The following is a 14469-nucleotide window of genomic DNA, read 5'->3' on the forward strand; positions in this document are numbered from 1 at the left end:
GGAGGGTATCCTAAAATGTATTTACACACATACTGGTGTTATACTGCGACCAGCAATCGCCTCAGCCTGGATGTGCAGTGCTGGGTTGGCGTGGTCGGATTCCCTGACTGAAAATATTGATACCCTAGATAGGGACAGTATATTTTTGCCTATAGAGCATTTGAAAGATGCATTTCTATATATGCGTGATGCACAGCGGAATATTTGCCGACTGGCATCAAGTCTAAGTGCGTTGTTCATTTCTACCAGTAGAGGGTTATGGACACGTCAGTGGTCAGGTGATGCGTATTCCAAACGGCATTTGGAAGTATTGCCTTATTAAGGGGAGGAGTTATTTGGGGTCGGTCTTTCAGACCTGGTGGCCACGGCAACAGCTGGGAAATCCACGTTTGTACTCCAGGTCGCCTCTCAACATGAGAAGACGCCGTATTATCAGGCGCAGTCTTTTCGTGGATAAGCGGGCAAAAGGTTCCTAATTTCTGCCCCGTGACAGAGGGAGAGGAAAAAGGCTGCAGAAATCAGCCAGTTCCCAGGAACAGAAACCCTCTCCCGCCTCTGCCAAGCCCTCAGTATACGCTGGGGCTTTACAAGCAGAATCAGGCACGGTGGGGGGCCCGTCTCAATGAATTTCAGCGCGCAGTGGGCTCACTCGCAAGTAGACCCCTGGATCCTTCAGGTGATATCTCAGGGGTACAAATTAGAATTCGAGACGTCTCCCCCTCGCCGTTTCCTAAAGTCGGCTTTACCGATGTCTCCTTCTGACAGGGAGACAGTTTTGGAAGCCATTCACAAGCTGTATTCCCAGCAGGTGATAATCAAGATACCCCTCCTGCAACAGGGAACGGGGTATTATTCCACACTGTTGTGGTACCGAAGCCGGACGGCTCGGTGAGACCGATTCTAAATCTAAAATCTTTGAACACTTACATACAGAGGTTCAAATTCAAGATTGAGTCACTCAGAGCAGTGATTGCGAACCTGGAAGAAGGGGACTACATGATGTCTCGGGACATCAAGGATGCTTACCTTCATGTCAAAATTTACCCTTCTCACCAAGGGTACCTCAGGTTTATGGTACAGAACTGTCACTATCAGTTTAGACGCTGCCGTATGGATGGTCCACGGCACCCCGGGTCTTTACCAAGGTAATGGCCGAAATGATGATATTCCTTCAAAGGAAGGGAATTTTAGTTATCCCTTACTTGGACGATTCCCTGATAAGGGTAAGATCCAGGGAACAGTTGGAGGTCGGTGTAGCACTATCTCAGGTAGTGTTGCTGCAGCACGGTTGGATTCTCAATATTCCAAAATCGCAGCTGGTTCCGACGACTTGTCTTCTGTTCCTAGGGATGATCCTGGACACAGTCCAGAAAAAGGTGTTTCTCCCGGAGGAGAAAGCCAGGGAGTTATCCGAGCTAGTCAGGAACCTCCTAAAACCGAGCCAAGTCTCAGTGCATCAATGCACAAGGGTTCTGGGTAAAATGGTGGCTTCCTACGAAGCAATCCCATTCGGCAGATTCCACGCAAGAACTTTCCAGTGGGACCTGCTGGACAAATGGTCCGGGTCGCATCTTCAGATGCATCAGGGGATAACCCTGTCACCAAGGACAAGGGTGTCCCTCCTGTGGTGGTTGCAGAGTGCTCATCTTCTAGAGGGCCGCAGATTCGGCATTCAGGACTGGGTCCTGGTAACCACGGATGCCAGCCTGCGAGGCTGGGGAGCAGTCACACAGGGAAGGAATATCCAGGACTTATGGTCAAGCCTGGAGACATCACTTCACATAAATATCCTGAAGCTAAGGGACATTTACAATGCTCTAAGCTTAGCAAGACCTCTGCTTCAAGGTCAGCCGGTGTTGATCCAGTCGGACAACATCACGGCAGTCACCCACGTAAACAGACAGGGTGGCACAAGAAGCAGGAGGGCAATGGCAGAAGCTGCAAGGATTCTTCGCTGGGCGGAAAATCATGTGATAGCACTGTCAGCAGTATTCATTCCGGGAGTGGACAACTGGGAAGCAGACTTCCTCAGCACGACCTCCACCCGGGAGAGTGGGGACTTCACCCAGAAGTCTTCCACATGATTATAAACCATTGGGAAAAACTCGACAGGTATTGCGCCAGGTCCAGGGACCCTCAGGCAATAGCTGTAGACGCTCTGGTAACACCGTGGGTGTACCAGTTAGGGTATGTGTTCCCTCCTCTGCCTCTCATACCCAAGGTACTGAGATTGATAAGATGGAGAGGAGTAAGCACTATATTCGTGGCTCCGGATTGGCCAAGAAGGATTTGGTAACCGGAACTTCAAGAGATGCTCACGGAGGATCCGTGGCCTCTACCTCTAAGAAGGGACCTGCTCCAGCAAGGACCCTGTCTGTTCCAAGACTTACCGCGGCTGCGTTTGACGGCATGGCGGTTGAACGCCGGATCCTTAAGGAAAAAAGGCATTCCGGATGAAGTCATCCCTATCCTGATCAAAGCCAGGAAGGATGTAACCGCAAAAACATTATCACCGCAATGGGCGAAAATATGTTGCGTGGTGCGAGGCCAGTAAGGCCCGACGGTGTAAATTCAACTGGGTCGATTCCTACATTTCCTGCAAACAGGAGTGTCTGTGGGCCTGAAATTGGGGTCCATTAAGGTTCAAATTTCGGCCCTGTCAATTTTCTTCCAAAAAGAACTAGCTTCAGTCCCTGAAGTTCAGACGTTTGTAAAAGGGGTACTGCATATACAGCCTCCTTTTGTGCCTCCAGTGGCACTTTGGGATCTCAATGTAGTTTTGGGTTCCAGAAGTCACATTGGTTTGAACCACTTAAATCTGTGGAGTTAAAATATCTCACGTGGAAAGTGGTCATGCTGTTGGCCCTGGCCTGGGCCAGGCGCGTGTCAGAATTGGCGGCTTTATCCTGAAAAAGCCCTTATCTGATGTTCCATTCGGACAGGGCGGAATTGAGGACTCGTCCTCAGTTTCTCCCTAAGGTGGTTCCAGCGTTTCACCTGAACCAACCTATTTGTGGTGCCTGCGGCTACTAGGGACTTGGAGGACTCCAAGTTGCTAGACGTTGTCAGGGCCCTGAAAATATATGTTTCCAGGAGGGCTGGAGTCAGGAAATCTGACTAACTGTTTATCCTGTATGCACCCAACAAGCTGGGTGCTCCTGCTTCTAAGCAGACTATTGCTCGTTGGATTTGTAGTACAATTCAGCTTGCACATTCTGTGGCAGGCCTGCCACAGCCAAAAATCTGTAAATGCCCACTCCACAAGGAAGGTGGGCTCATCTTGGGCGGCTGCCCGAGGGGTCTCGGCTTTACAACTTTGCCGAGCAGCTACTTGGTCAGGAGCAAATGCGTTTGTAAAATTATACAAAATTGATATCCTGGCTGAGGAGGACCTGGAGTTCTCTCATTTGGTGCTGCAGAGTCATCCGCACTCTCCCGCCCGTTTGGGAGCTTTGGTATAATCCCCATGGTCCTTACGGAGTCCCCAGCATCCACTAGGACGTTAGAGAAAATAAGAATTTACTTACCGATAATTCTATTTCTCATAGTCCGTAGTGGATGCTGGGCGCCCATCCCAAGTGCGGATTGTCTGCAATACTTGTACATAATTATTGTTACAAAAATCGGGTTATTATTGTTGTGAGCCATCTTTCAGAGGCTCCTCTGTTATCATGCTGTTAACTGGGTTCAGATCACAGGTTATACGGTGTGATTGGTGTGGCTGGTATGAGTCTTACCCGGGATTCAAAATCCTTCCTTATTGTGTACGCTCGTCCGGGCACAGTATCCTAACTGAGGCTTGGAGGAGGGTCATAGGGGGAGGAGCCAGTGCACACCAGATAGTCCTAAAGCTTTCTTTAGATGTGCCCAGTCTCCTGCGGAGCCGCTATTCCCCATGGTCCTTACGAAGTCCCCAGCATCCACTACGGACTATGAGAAATAGAATTATCGGTAAGTAAATTCTTATTTTAAAGTTCCGTTGGCCCGGTGCTGCCTGCAGAATTGCAGAAATAACTGGGAAAATGGCCACTGTGAATATTTTCCGGTGATTCGCGCATGTGCAATAGAGATATCCCCGGGAATGTGGTACGGGCCCTATGTTTACGAAGACCTCCACATGCGCAGTAGACTCTGGTACAATGCCAGAGTCTACTGCACCACCGCAGAGGAGGAGGCCCAATCGGTGCCTGCACATGTCCCCCCCTTAGAGCTCCTTTTGGTTGGGGGTACTTGTCTATGCACATTAGACTTCCTGTTAGGAAGCTTCTCACAGGTTACCACCCTAGGCAGTCTGTCTTTTTTCCATAATTTTTGGAGCTGCCGGAAAATCCTGCACTTCTGGAATAAAGTTGTTTCAATTATATTCCCAGCCATTTATAGCTCTGGTAATGCTCTGAGAGCTGATTAGATTACATCTTATTATGGATGCGCTGTGGGCCTGATTTTGAGTTAGACGCAAGTGGAAGTGCGAATTTCAGTGTACTACGCGTGCGCTGGATCAGGCATTCGCACACGGAGGGAGATTGATTTTGCATAGGATTCATCCATCTCATTACTGAGCATTACCCAGGTGGTGGCACGGAACTGTTCCATCTCCTGGGAGTGCAGTGGGTGCTTCTGCGCACGATCGTAGCGTGCGAATGGAAAAGCGACACCTGTTTTAGCATAATAAATACCAGGGGCCTGATTCTGAGTCTAATGCCAGACAGAATGCACCCAGATGTAATATAGGAGCAATTCAAAGTTGTAGGAATTTCAGTTGTTTCTCTGCAACCGCTGAATGGGCATTACTGGATGGAAACTAGGTGGCAACTGGGCATACACAAGTAAGAGAACCGTTTCATGGCTATGTCATAGGCATGTAGCCAGACTTCCTGTCGACCTCACATGGATCTACTGCACCCAGCATGTGATAGGTTTAAGTGCCACTGATAGGATGGCAGCTACTCCCACAGATGAAGGAGCGAGTGGTGCAAAGGTGCATAGGTGCATACGTTTCCTTTATATAGTGGTATTAACATTACGTTCCGTACAGAGATCCAGCATAGTGTTCCCTACATGCATCCATCATTGCGTTCCCTACAGGTATCCAACATTGCGTTCACTACAGGCATCCAGCATTGCGTTCACTACAGGCATCCAGCATTGTATTCCCTACAGACATCTAGCATTGCTTCTGCTACAGGCATCCAGCATTGCGTTCCCTACATGCATCCAGCATTGCGTTCCCTACAGGCATCCAGCATTGCGTTCCCTACATGCATCCAGCATTGTGTTCCCTACAGGCATCCAAAATTGCGTTCCGTACAGGCATCCAGCATTGTATTCCCTACAGACATCTAGCATTGCTTCTGCTACAGGCATCCAGCATTGCATTCCCTACATGCATCCAAAATTGCGTTCCCTACAGGCATCCAGCATTGTATTCCCTACAGACATCTAGCATTGCTTCTACTACAGGCATCCAGCATTGCGTTCCCTACATGCATCCAGCATTGTGTTCCCTACAGGCATCCAGCATTGTATTCCCTACAGACATCTAGCATTGCTTTTACTACAGGCATCCATCATTGCGTTCCCTACATACATCCAGTATTGTGTTCCCTACAGGCATCTAGCATTGTATTCCCTACAGACATCTAGCATTGCTTCTACTACAGGCATCCAGCATAGCGTTCGCTACATGCATCCAGCATTGTGTTCCCTACAGGCATCCAGCATTGCGTTCCCTACAGGTATCCAGCATTGCGTTCCCTACAGACATCCAGTATTGTGTTCCCTACAGACATTCAGCATTGTGTTCCCCACAGGCATCCAGCATTACGTTCATTGCAGGCATCCAGCATTGTGGGTCTTATTCAGAGATGGATGCAGACACTGGGCATCTGGGGCCACATTACAGTGTTGGGGGGAGGAGATCGTAAAATGCAGACGTGCCAGGCCCGTTTTCGGGGCCGGCCGATGACATTGCCTGCATTTGAAACAATAGGAAACATGGTGGTGGGACGCCTGCCTAGGTAGCCAGGCTGCGTAGGCAGAGGACAACCTTTCTTCGATGCAATCGCAACTGATTTGCAAATGTGATAGCCCACTAGTATTAGGTATGCAAGATCTGCAGTCACTGTGTATAGTACATCACCCTTACCTTGCCCCGGCTGGTCAAGGGTTCAGGCACAGTTACCAGAGGGTAACTGTCGGTTTTCAAACGAGTTACAGTCCAGAGTCACATGTGATAGTAAAATGTTCCAGACATCTTGTGGCAATTGCGCCAAACACAGAGAACCTGCCCTCGCCTGCCCTTGTCTCCCCCCACGTCTGGGTCAAAAGAGACAGGTGGCACTCGTGGGCCCCTCCCATTAAACAAGTTTCTCCAACTTTAGGAAAATAGATATAGGGGACTACATTCCCCTTGCGATCCTTGGCTCTTTCGGACACTCAGAAATGGCCAAACACAGTGCCCCCAAGGGTGTTGCTCCGACCGGGTGCACTGCATAGTCCCGATGTCCTGTTACATGAGTTCCACCTCCACAAATATTGCCCTTAGAGCCCCACGTTGGTAACCATGGTTGCTCGTATCCTGTTCGTGACGCCAAATGTGATAGCCCACTAGTATTAGGTATGCAAGATCTGCAGTCACTGTGTATAGTACATCACCCTTACCTTGCCCCGGCTGGTCATGGGTTCAGGCACAGTTACCAGAGGGTCCCCTGAAGAATCAGGTCTTTAACTACAAGTGCATTGTGGGTGTGGACTACAGGTGTCGGTGCAGCGCATAAAGAATTGGGCGCCAGGCCATCTCAGATAAACAGCATAAAGTTTATTTAAACATCAAACAGGGAGATTGCAGGGATAACTTGTGAACACTCCTCCAGCACAAAGCATAAGTTACAGTGGATCACACATCAGGGCACCTCCTCCAGCGCATCGCTTAGTCGCAGCGGCATATACATGGCAAACAGCATTTCGTACCAGGGCATTCTGTGACCAGTAGTGCTACACATCAGGTGACCGTCTCTCTCTCTCTTACTTAGCGAGGATTCTTTTCCTTGGGGGGCGCTTACTCACGCCGCATGGCTTTCCGACCACTTCACCCAGATACCTCTCGAGATACTTTTCCATGGGGGCGCTTACTCACGCCGCGTGGCTTCCGACCACTTTACCCAGATACCTCTTGAGACTCACACCATTAGCACACTTTTCTCCTGGCATCACCCTTTCACTGGATTCTGCATACTGCTGCTCTTACACTGCGATGTCTCCCTCTGTCATCAAGTGCTTTGCTGTGGCTGGCATCACTCCCCACCTAAACATGTGGGGAGCCCTCACTGGGGCTACATCTTTCTGGCTAAATTCACCTCACTGTCTGCTCACTCTCCTCACTGACTGTCCTCCCTCTAGGCTGCTGCAGGACAACCTTTTTATAACCCTGCATTCCCAGGTACACATTCTATCTGGGATTTCCCGCTCTGTGTTTCCCGCTCTCAGTTTCCCGCTCTGAGTCTGCAAATGAGTGAGTCATGCCCTTTGCATTTTGCAGACTAATCTGTATTGCTATGAGCTGTGCTGTTAACTCCTTCTGTGCTGCAAGCTGTAGGCTGCTGGCACAGTGCTATGCAACTCCAGCAAACATTTTATTTTTATTAAAGTCATGCTGGCACCTGTAGTGCCAAAGTTGATTTGGGCTGCAGTTTCAGGGTATCACATGCACCCCTGCTGAAATCTTGCGTGTCCTCACGCAACAGCAGTTTTCAACATAACATATAATGACAGTACATGTGACAAAAAAACAACAATCACATATTCAGGAAAACATGGCATGTCAAACATCACATTACATACAAATCACATATTCTGTTGCGGTTTTCAAACGAGTTACAGTCCAGAGTCACATGTGATAGTAAAATGTTCCAGACATCTTGTGGCAATTGCGCCAAACACAGAGAACCTGCCCTCGCCTGCCCTTGTCTCCCCCCACGTCTGGGTCAAAAGAGACAGGTGGCTCTCGTGGGCCCCTCCCATTAAACAAGTTTCTCCAACTTTAGGAAAATAGATATAGGGGACTACATTCCCCTTGCGATCCTTGGCTCTTTCGGACACTCAGAAATGGCCAAACACAGTGCCCCCAAGGGTGTTGCTCCGACCGGGTGCACTGCATAGTCCCGATGTCCTGTTACATGAGTTCCACCTCCACAAATATTGCCCTTAGAGCCCCACGTTGGTAACCATGGTTGCTCGTATCCTGTTCGTGACGCCAAATGTGATAGCCCACAGGTATTAGGTATGCAAGATCTGCAGTCACTGTGTATAGTACATCACCCTTACCTTGCCCCGGCTGGTCATGGGTTCAGGCACAGTTACCAGAGGGTCCCCTGAAGAATCAGGTCTTTAACTACAAGTGCATTGTGGGTGTGGACTACAGGTGTCGGTGCAGCGCATAAAGAATTGGGCGCCAGGCCATCTCAGATAAACAGCATAAAGTTTATTTAAACATCAAACAGGGAGATTGCAGGGATAACTTGTGAACACTCCTCCAGCACAAAGCATAAGTTACAGTGGATCACACATCAGGGCACCTCCTCCAGCGCATCGCTTAGTCGCAGCGGCATATACATGGCAAACAGCATTTCGTACCAGGGCATTCTGTGACCAGTAGTGCTACACATCAGGTGACCGTCTCTCTCTCTCTTACTTAGCGAGGATTCTTTTCCTTGGGGGCGCTTACTCACGCCGCGTGGCTTTCCGACCACTTCACCCAGATACCTCTCGAGATACTTTTCCATGGGGGCGCTTACTCACGCCGCGTGGCTTCCGACCACTTCACCCAGATACCTCTTGAGACTCACACCATTAGCACACTTTTCTCCTGGCATCACCCTTTCACTGGATTCTGCATACTGCTGCTCTTACACTGCGATGTCTCCCTCTGTCATCAAGTGCTTTGCTGTGGCTGGCATCACTCCCCACCTAAACATGTGGGGAGCCCTCACTGGGGCTACATCTTTCTGGCTAAATTCACCTCACTGTCTGCTCACTCTCCTCACTGACTGTCCTCCCTCTAGGCTGCTGCAGGACAACCTTTTTATAACCCTGCATTCCCAGGTACACATTCTATCTGGGATTTCCCGCTCTGTGTTTCCCGCTCTCAGTTTCCCGCTCTGAGTCTGCAAATGAGTGAGTCATGCCCTTTGCATTTTGCAGACTAATCTGTATTGCTATGAGCTGTGCTGTTAACTCCTTCTGTGCTGCAAGCTGTAGGCTGCTGGCACAGTGCTATACAACTCCAGCAAACATTTTATTTTTATTAAAGTCATGCTGGCACCTGTAGTGCCACAGTTGATTTGGGCTGCAGTTTCAGGGTATCACATGCACCCCTGCTGAAATCTTGCGTGTCCTCACGCAACAGCAGTTTTCAACATAACATATAATGACAGTACATGTGACAAAAAAACAACAATCACATATTCAGGAAAACATGGCATGTCAAACATCACATTACATACAAATCACATATTCTGTTGCGGTTTTCAAACGAGTTACAGTCCAGAGTCACATGTGATAGTAAAATGTTCCAGACATTTTGTGGCAATTGCGCCAAACACAGAGAACCTGCCCTCGCCTGCCCTTGTCTCCCCCCACGTCTGGGTCAAAAGAGACAGGTGGCTCTCGTGGGCCCCTCCCATTAAACAAGTTTCTCCAACTTTAGGAAAATAGATATAGGGGACTACATTCCCCTTGCGATCCTTGGCTCTTTCGGACACTCAGAAATGGCCAAACACAGTGCCCCCAAGGGTGTTGCTCCGACCGGGTGCACTGCGTAGTCCCGATGTCCTGTTACATGAGTTCCACCTCCACAAATATTGCCCTTAGAGCCCCACGTTGGTAACCATGGTTGCTCGTATCCTGTTCGTGACGCCAAATGTGATAGCCCACTAGTATTAGGTATGCAAGATCTGCAGTCACTGTGTATAGTACAACACCCTTACCTTGCCCCGGCTGGTCATGGGTTCAGGCACAGTTACCAGAGGGTCCCCTGAAGAATCAGGTCTTTAACTACAAGTGCATTGTGGGTGTGGAATACAGGTGTCGGTGCAGCGCATAAAGAATTGGGCGCCAGGCCATCTCAGATAAACAGCATAAAGTTTATTTAAACATCAAACAGGGAGATTGCAGGGATAACTTGTGAACACTCCTCCAGCACAAAGCATAAGTTACAGTGGATCACACATCAGGGCACCTCCTCCAGCGCATCGCTTAGTCGCAGCGGCATATACATGGCAAACAGCATTTCGTACCAGGGCATTCTGTGACCAGTAGTGCTACACATCAGGTGACCGTCTCTCTCTCTCTTACTTAGCGAGGATTCTTTTCCTTGGGGGCGCTTACTCACGCCGCGTGGCTTTCCGACCACTTCACCCAGATACCTCTCGAGATACTTTTCCATGGGGGCGCTTACTCACGCCGCGTGGCTTTTGACCACTTCACCCAGATACCTCTTGAGACTCACACCATTAGCACACTTTTCTCCTGGCATCACCCTTTCACTGGATTCTGCATACTGCTGCTCTTACACTGCAATGTCTCCCTCTGTCATCAAGTGCTTTGCTGTGGCTGGCATCACTCCCCACCTAAACATGTGGGGAGCCCTCACTGGGGCTACATCTTTCTGGCTAAATTCACCTCACTGTCTGCTCACTCTCCTCACTGACTGTCCTCCCTCTAGGCTGCTGCAGGACAACCTTTTTATAACCCTGCATTCCCAGGTACACATTCTATCTGGGATTTCCCGCTCTGTGTTTCCCGCTCTGAGTCTGCAAATGAGTGAGTCATGCCCTTTGCATTTTGCAGACTAATCTGTATTGCTATGAGCTGTGCTGTTAACTCCTTCTGTGCTGCAAGCTGTAGGCTGCTGGCACAGTGCTATGCAACTCCAGCAAACATTTTATTTTTATTAAAGTCATGCTGGCACCTGTAGTGCCACAGTTGATTTGGGCTGCAGTTTCAGGGTATCACACAATCATATCGCAGGGTGGTGCCATTTATGCTGGGCAGCCCCCAGCATGATAGTAAATGGTCGCAGATTTTGATGCCAGAGCAAAATCTGCGATTAACTCTGTATAGCCCCCTGTGTTCCCTACAGGCATCCACCATTGCATTACCTACAGGCATCCAGCATTGTGTTCCCTTCATGCATCCAGCATTGCATTACTTACAGGCATCCAGCTTTGTGTTCCCTTCATGCATCCAGCATTGCATTACTTACAGGCATCCAGCATTGTGTTCCCTACAGGCATCCAGCATTGAATTACTTACAGGCATCCAGCATTGCATTACCTACAGCAGGCCTGGCCAACCTGTGGCTCTCCAGATGTTGTGAAACTACATATCCCAGCATGCCCTGTCACAGTTATAGCATTCCCTAATAGCAAAACTGTGGCAAAGCATGATGGGACTTGTAGTTTTACAACAGCTGGAGAGCCACAGGTTGGCCAGGCCTGACCTACAGGCATCCAGCATTGCATTACTTACAGCACAGGTTCTCAAACTCGGTCCTCAGGACCCCACACGGTGCATGTTTTGCAGATCTCCTCACAGAATCGCAAGTAAAATAATTGGCTCCACCTGTGGACCTTCTAAAATGTGTCAGCGAGTAATTAATACACCTGCGCACTTGCTGGGTTACCTACAAAACATGCATTGTGTGGGGTCCTGAGGACCAAGTTTGAGAACCTGTGACTTATAGGCATCCAGCATTGCGTTCCCTATAGGCGGGATGCGGTCAAGATGCCGCCGGCCGGAATCCCGTCGGTCGAAATACCGACGCCGGAATCCCGACCGCCACAATCCCGACATATTCTCCCTCCGTGGGTGTCCACGACACCCATAGAGGGAGAATATAATAGTGTGCCGAGCGAAGCGAGCCCGCAATGGGCTGCGTTCCGCTCGCCACCCCTGTTGGGATTGTGTGGTCGGGATTCCGGCGTCGGTATTTCGACCGCCGGGATTCCGGCCGGCGGCATTTAGTACTGATCCCCTAGTGGCATCTAGCTTTGCATACCATACAGGCATCCTGCATTGTGTTCTCTACAGGCATCCAGCATTGTGTTTCCTTCAGGCTCTAGCATTGTGTTCTCTGCAGGCATCTAACACTCATTACAAGCATCTAGCATGGCAGTCACACTAGGTGCAACTCAGAATCAGGTCCCAAATGGTGAATAAGTGTGAATGGTTTCAGCTCCATGTTGTCACTTTATGGTTTCTTTTATATTTCAGAAAAGAAAAAAACAGCAGAATAAACATAACATACTTGGAGGTAAAAACTACAGACTGTTAATTATTGCTGTACGTGGACTTGGAATATGATTGGAATATAAAGTAATAAAATGAGATACAAACTGACATCAGACTGTGGAGTTTTTTTAAGCCCTTTAATACACAATGAAGAGAAATGATTAGTACTGTGATACATGATAAGGGATGCTAATCTGTAACAAACAAACTACTCCATACTGTAATTGCTGTGTGTAAAGATGTGTACACACGGTGAGATTTTTTCTTACAATTTTGACTATATAGTCAAAATCGTAAGGAAAGTTAGTGCAGATCGTAAGGTGAAAGTCACCTTGCGATCCCGATGCGTGGTCCCGCGCGGTCTGTATCGCAAGCCTAGATAGACTGTGCAGGCAAGTCAAATTTGACTCTCTCGTAGAAAAGATAGTCAAAATTGACACTTAGCCAAAATCGGACAAAGCCAGTAGCGTAAGCACAGTCATCTAGGCTTGCGATACCAACGTGATCCCTATCGCACAGTGAGAATCGGGGTTAGCCCGAATCTCACCGTGTGTATGCACTTTAAGGGGTATATGCAATTGCGGTCGAATTCCCGAAATTGTCGAATTTCGGGTCATTTTCGCCCAAAAAAAAAATTCGCCTATGCAATTCAGTGCTTTCCGACCAAAAAACGGACTTTCAAAATTCGACTTTTTGAAATTCGAATTTTTGCAAATTCGACTTTTCTGCAATGATACAAGTGCTGCAATTCGACCAAAGCATATTCAATTCAAGTTTGGAAATTCGACAGCAGTGCTTTTAGACAGCAAATTCGTCATTTTCAATCCGCCACACTTTGGAGGGTGAAAACAATAAAAAAAAATTTAAACATGTTTTTTTTTGTGTTTTTTTTTTAGGAATAGCATATCTATTTATATTAGAAGGGATTAGGTACTTTTTTTTTTTTTTTTGGGAGGCACAAATATTATTTATATATTTTTTAAAATATTATTTTTTTTAATTTATTTTTTTATTGCTGGAACGGTAAAATCCTTAAAAAAATGGCGTGGGGTCCCCCCTCCAAAGCATAACCAGCCTCGGGCTCTTCGAGCTGGTCCTGGTTCTAAAAATGCGGGGAAAAAATTGACAGGGGATCCCCCGTATTTTTAAAACCAGCACCGGGCTCTGCGCCTGGTGCTGGTGCCAAAAATACGGGGGACAAAACGAGCAGGGGTCCCCCGTATTTTTCACACCAGCATCGGGCTCCACTAGCTGGACAGATAATGCCACAGCCGGGGGTCACTATTATGCCGTGCCCTGCGGCCGTGGCATTAAATATCCAACTAGTCACCCCTGGCCGGGGTACCCTGGGGGAGTGGGGACCCCTTCAATCAAGGGGTCCCCCCCCCCCAGCCACCCAAGGGCCAGGGGTGAAGCCCGAGGCTGTCCCCCCCCATCCAATGGGCTGCGGATGGGGGGGCTGATAGCCTTTTGTGATAATGAAAAGAATATTGTTTTTTCCAGCAGTACTACAAGTCCCAGCAAGCCTCCCCCACAAGCTGGTACTTGGAGAACCACAAGTACCAGCATGCGGGAGAAAAACGGGCCCGCTGGTACCTGTAGTACTACTGGGAAAAAAATACCCAAATAAAAACAGGACACGCACACCGTGACAGTAAAACTTTATTTCATACGTCGACACACACATACTTACCTAAGTTCACACGCCGACATCGGTCCTCTTCTCCATGTAGAATCCACGGATACCTGAAAATAAAAGATCAATATACTCACCTCAGCCATGGTCCAGAGATACATCCACGTACTTGGCAAAAAAAGAAAACGAACACACGGGCCACCGGACTGAAAGGGGTCCCATGCTGACACATGAGACCCCTTTCCACGAATGAGACCTGTCAGTGACAGCTGTCACACAAAGGTCTCTAAAGCCAATCAGGAAGCGCAACTTCGTTGCGCTCACCTGATTGGCTGTGCGCTGTCTGAACTCAGACAGCGCATCGCACAGCCCCGTCCATTTTATTCAATGGTGGGAACTTAGCGGCTAGCGGTGAGGTCACCCGCCGGTCAGCGGCTGACCGCGGGTAACCCCACCGCTAGCCGCTAAGTTCCCACCATTGAAACTAATGGAGCGGCTTTGCGATGCGCTGTCACAGCACAGACAGCGCACAGCCAATCAGGTGA

General features: G+C 48.7%; 1 protein-coding gene across 1 annotated transcript in view; it reads left to right on the forward strand.

Moving 5' to 3' along the window:
- LOC134910143 (solute carrier family 22 member 2-like) overlaps nt 1-12396 on the forward strand; it is a 176230-nt gene extending 163834 nt beyond the window's left edge. The window contains exon 11 of the mRNA XM_063917833.1: nt 12271-12396. Within this exon, the coding sequence (XP_063773903.1) occupies nt 12271-12331 (61 nt within the window). The 3' untranslated portion in view covers nt 12332-12396. The remainder of the gene's footprint in view (nt 1-12270) is intronic.
- The last annotated feature ends 2073 nt before the right edge of the window (nt 12397-14469 follow it).

The sequence above is a fragment of the Pseudophryne corroboree genome, chromosome 4, assembly GCF_028390025.1.
Source record: "Pseudophryne corroboree isolate aPseCor3 chromosome 4, aPseCor3.hap2, whole genome shotgun sequence".
NCBI lineage: Eukaryota > Metazoa > Chordata > Amphibia > Anura > Myobatrachidae > Pseudophryne > Pseudophryne corroboree.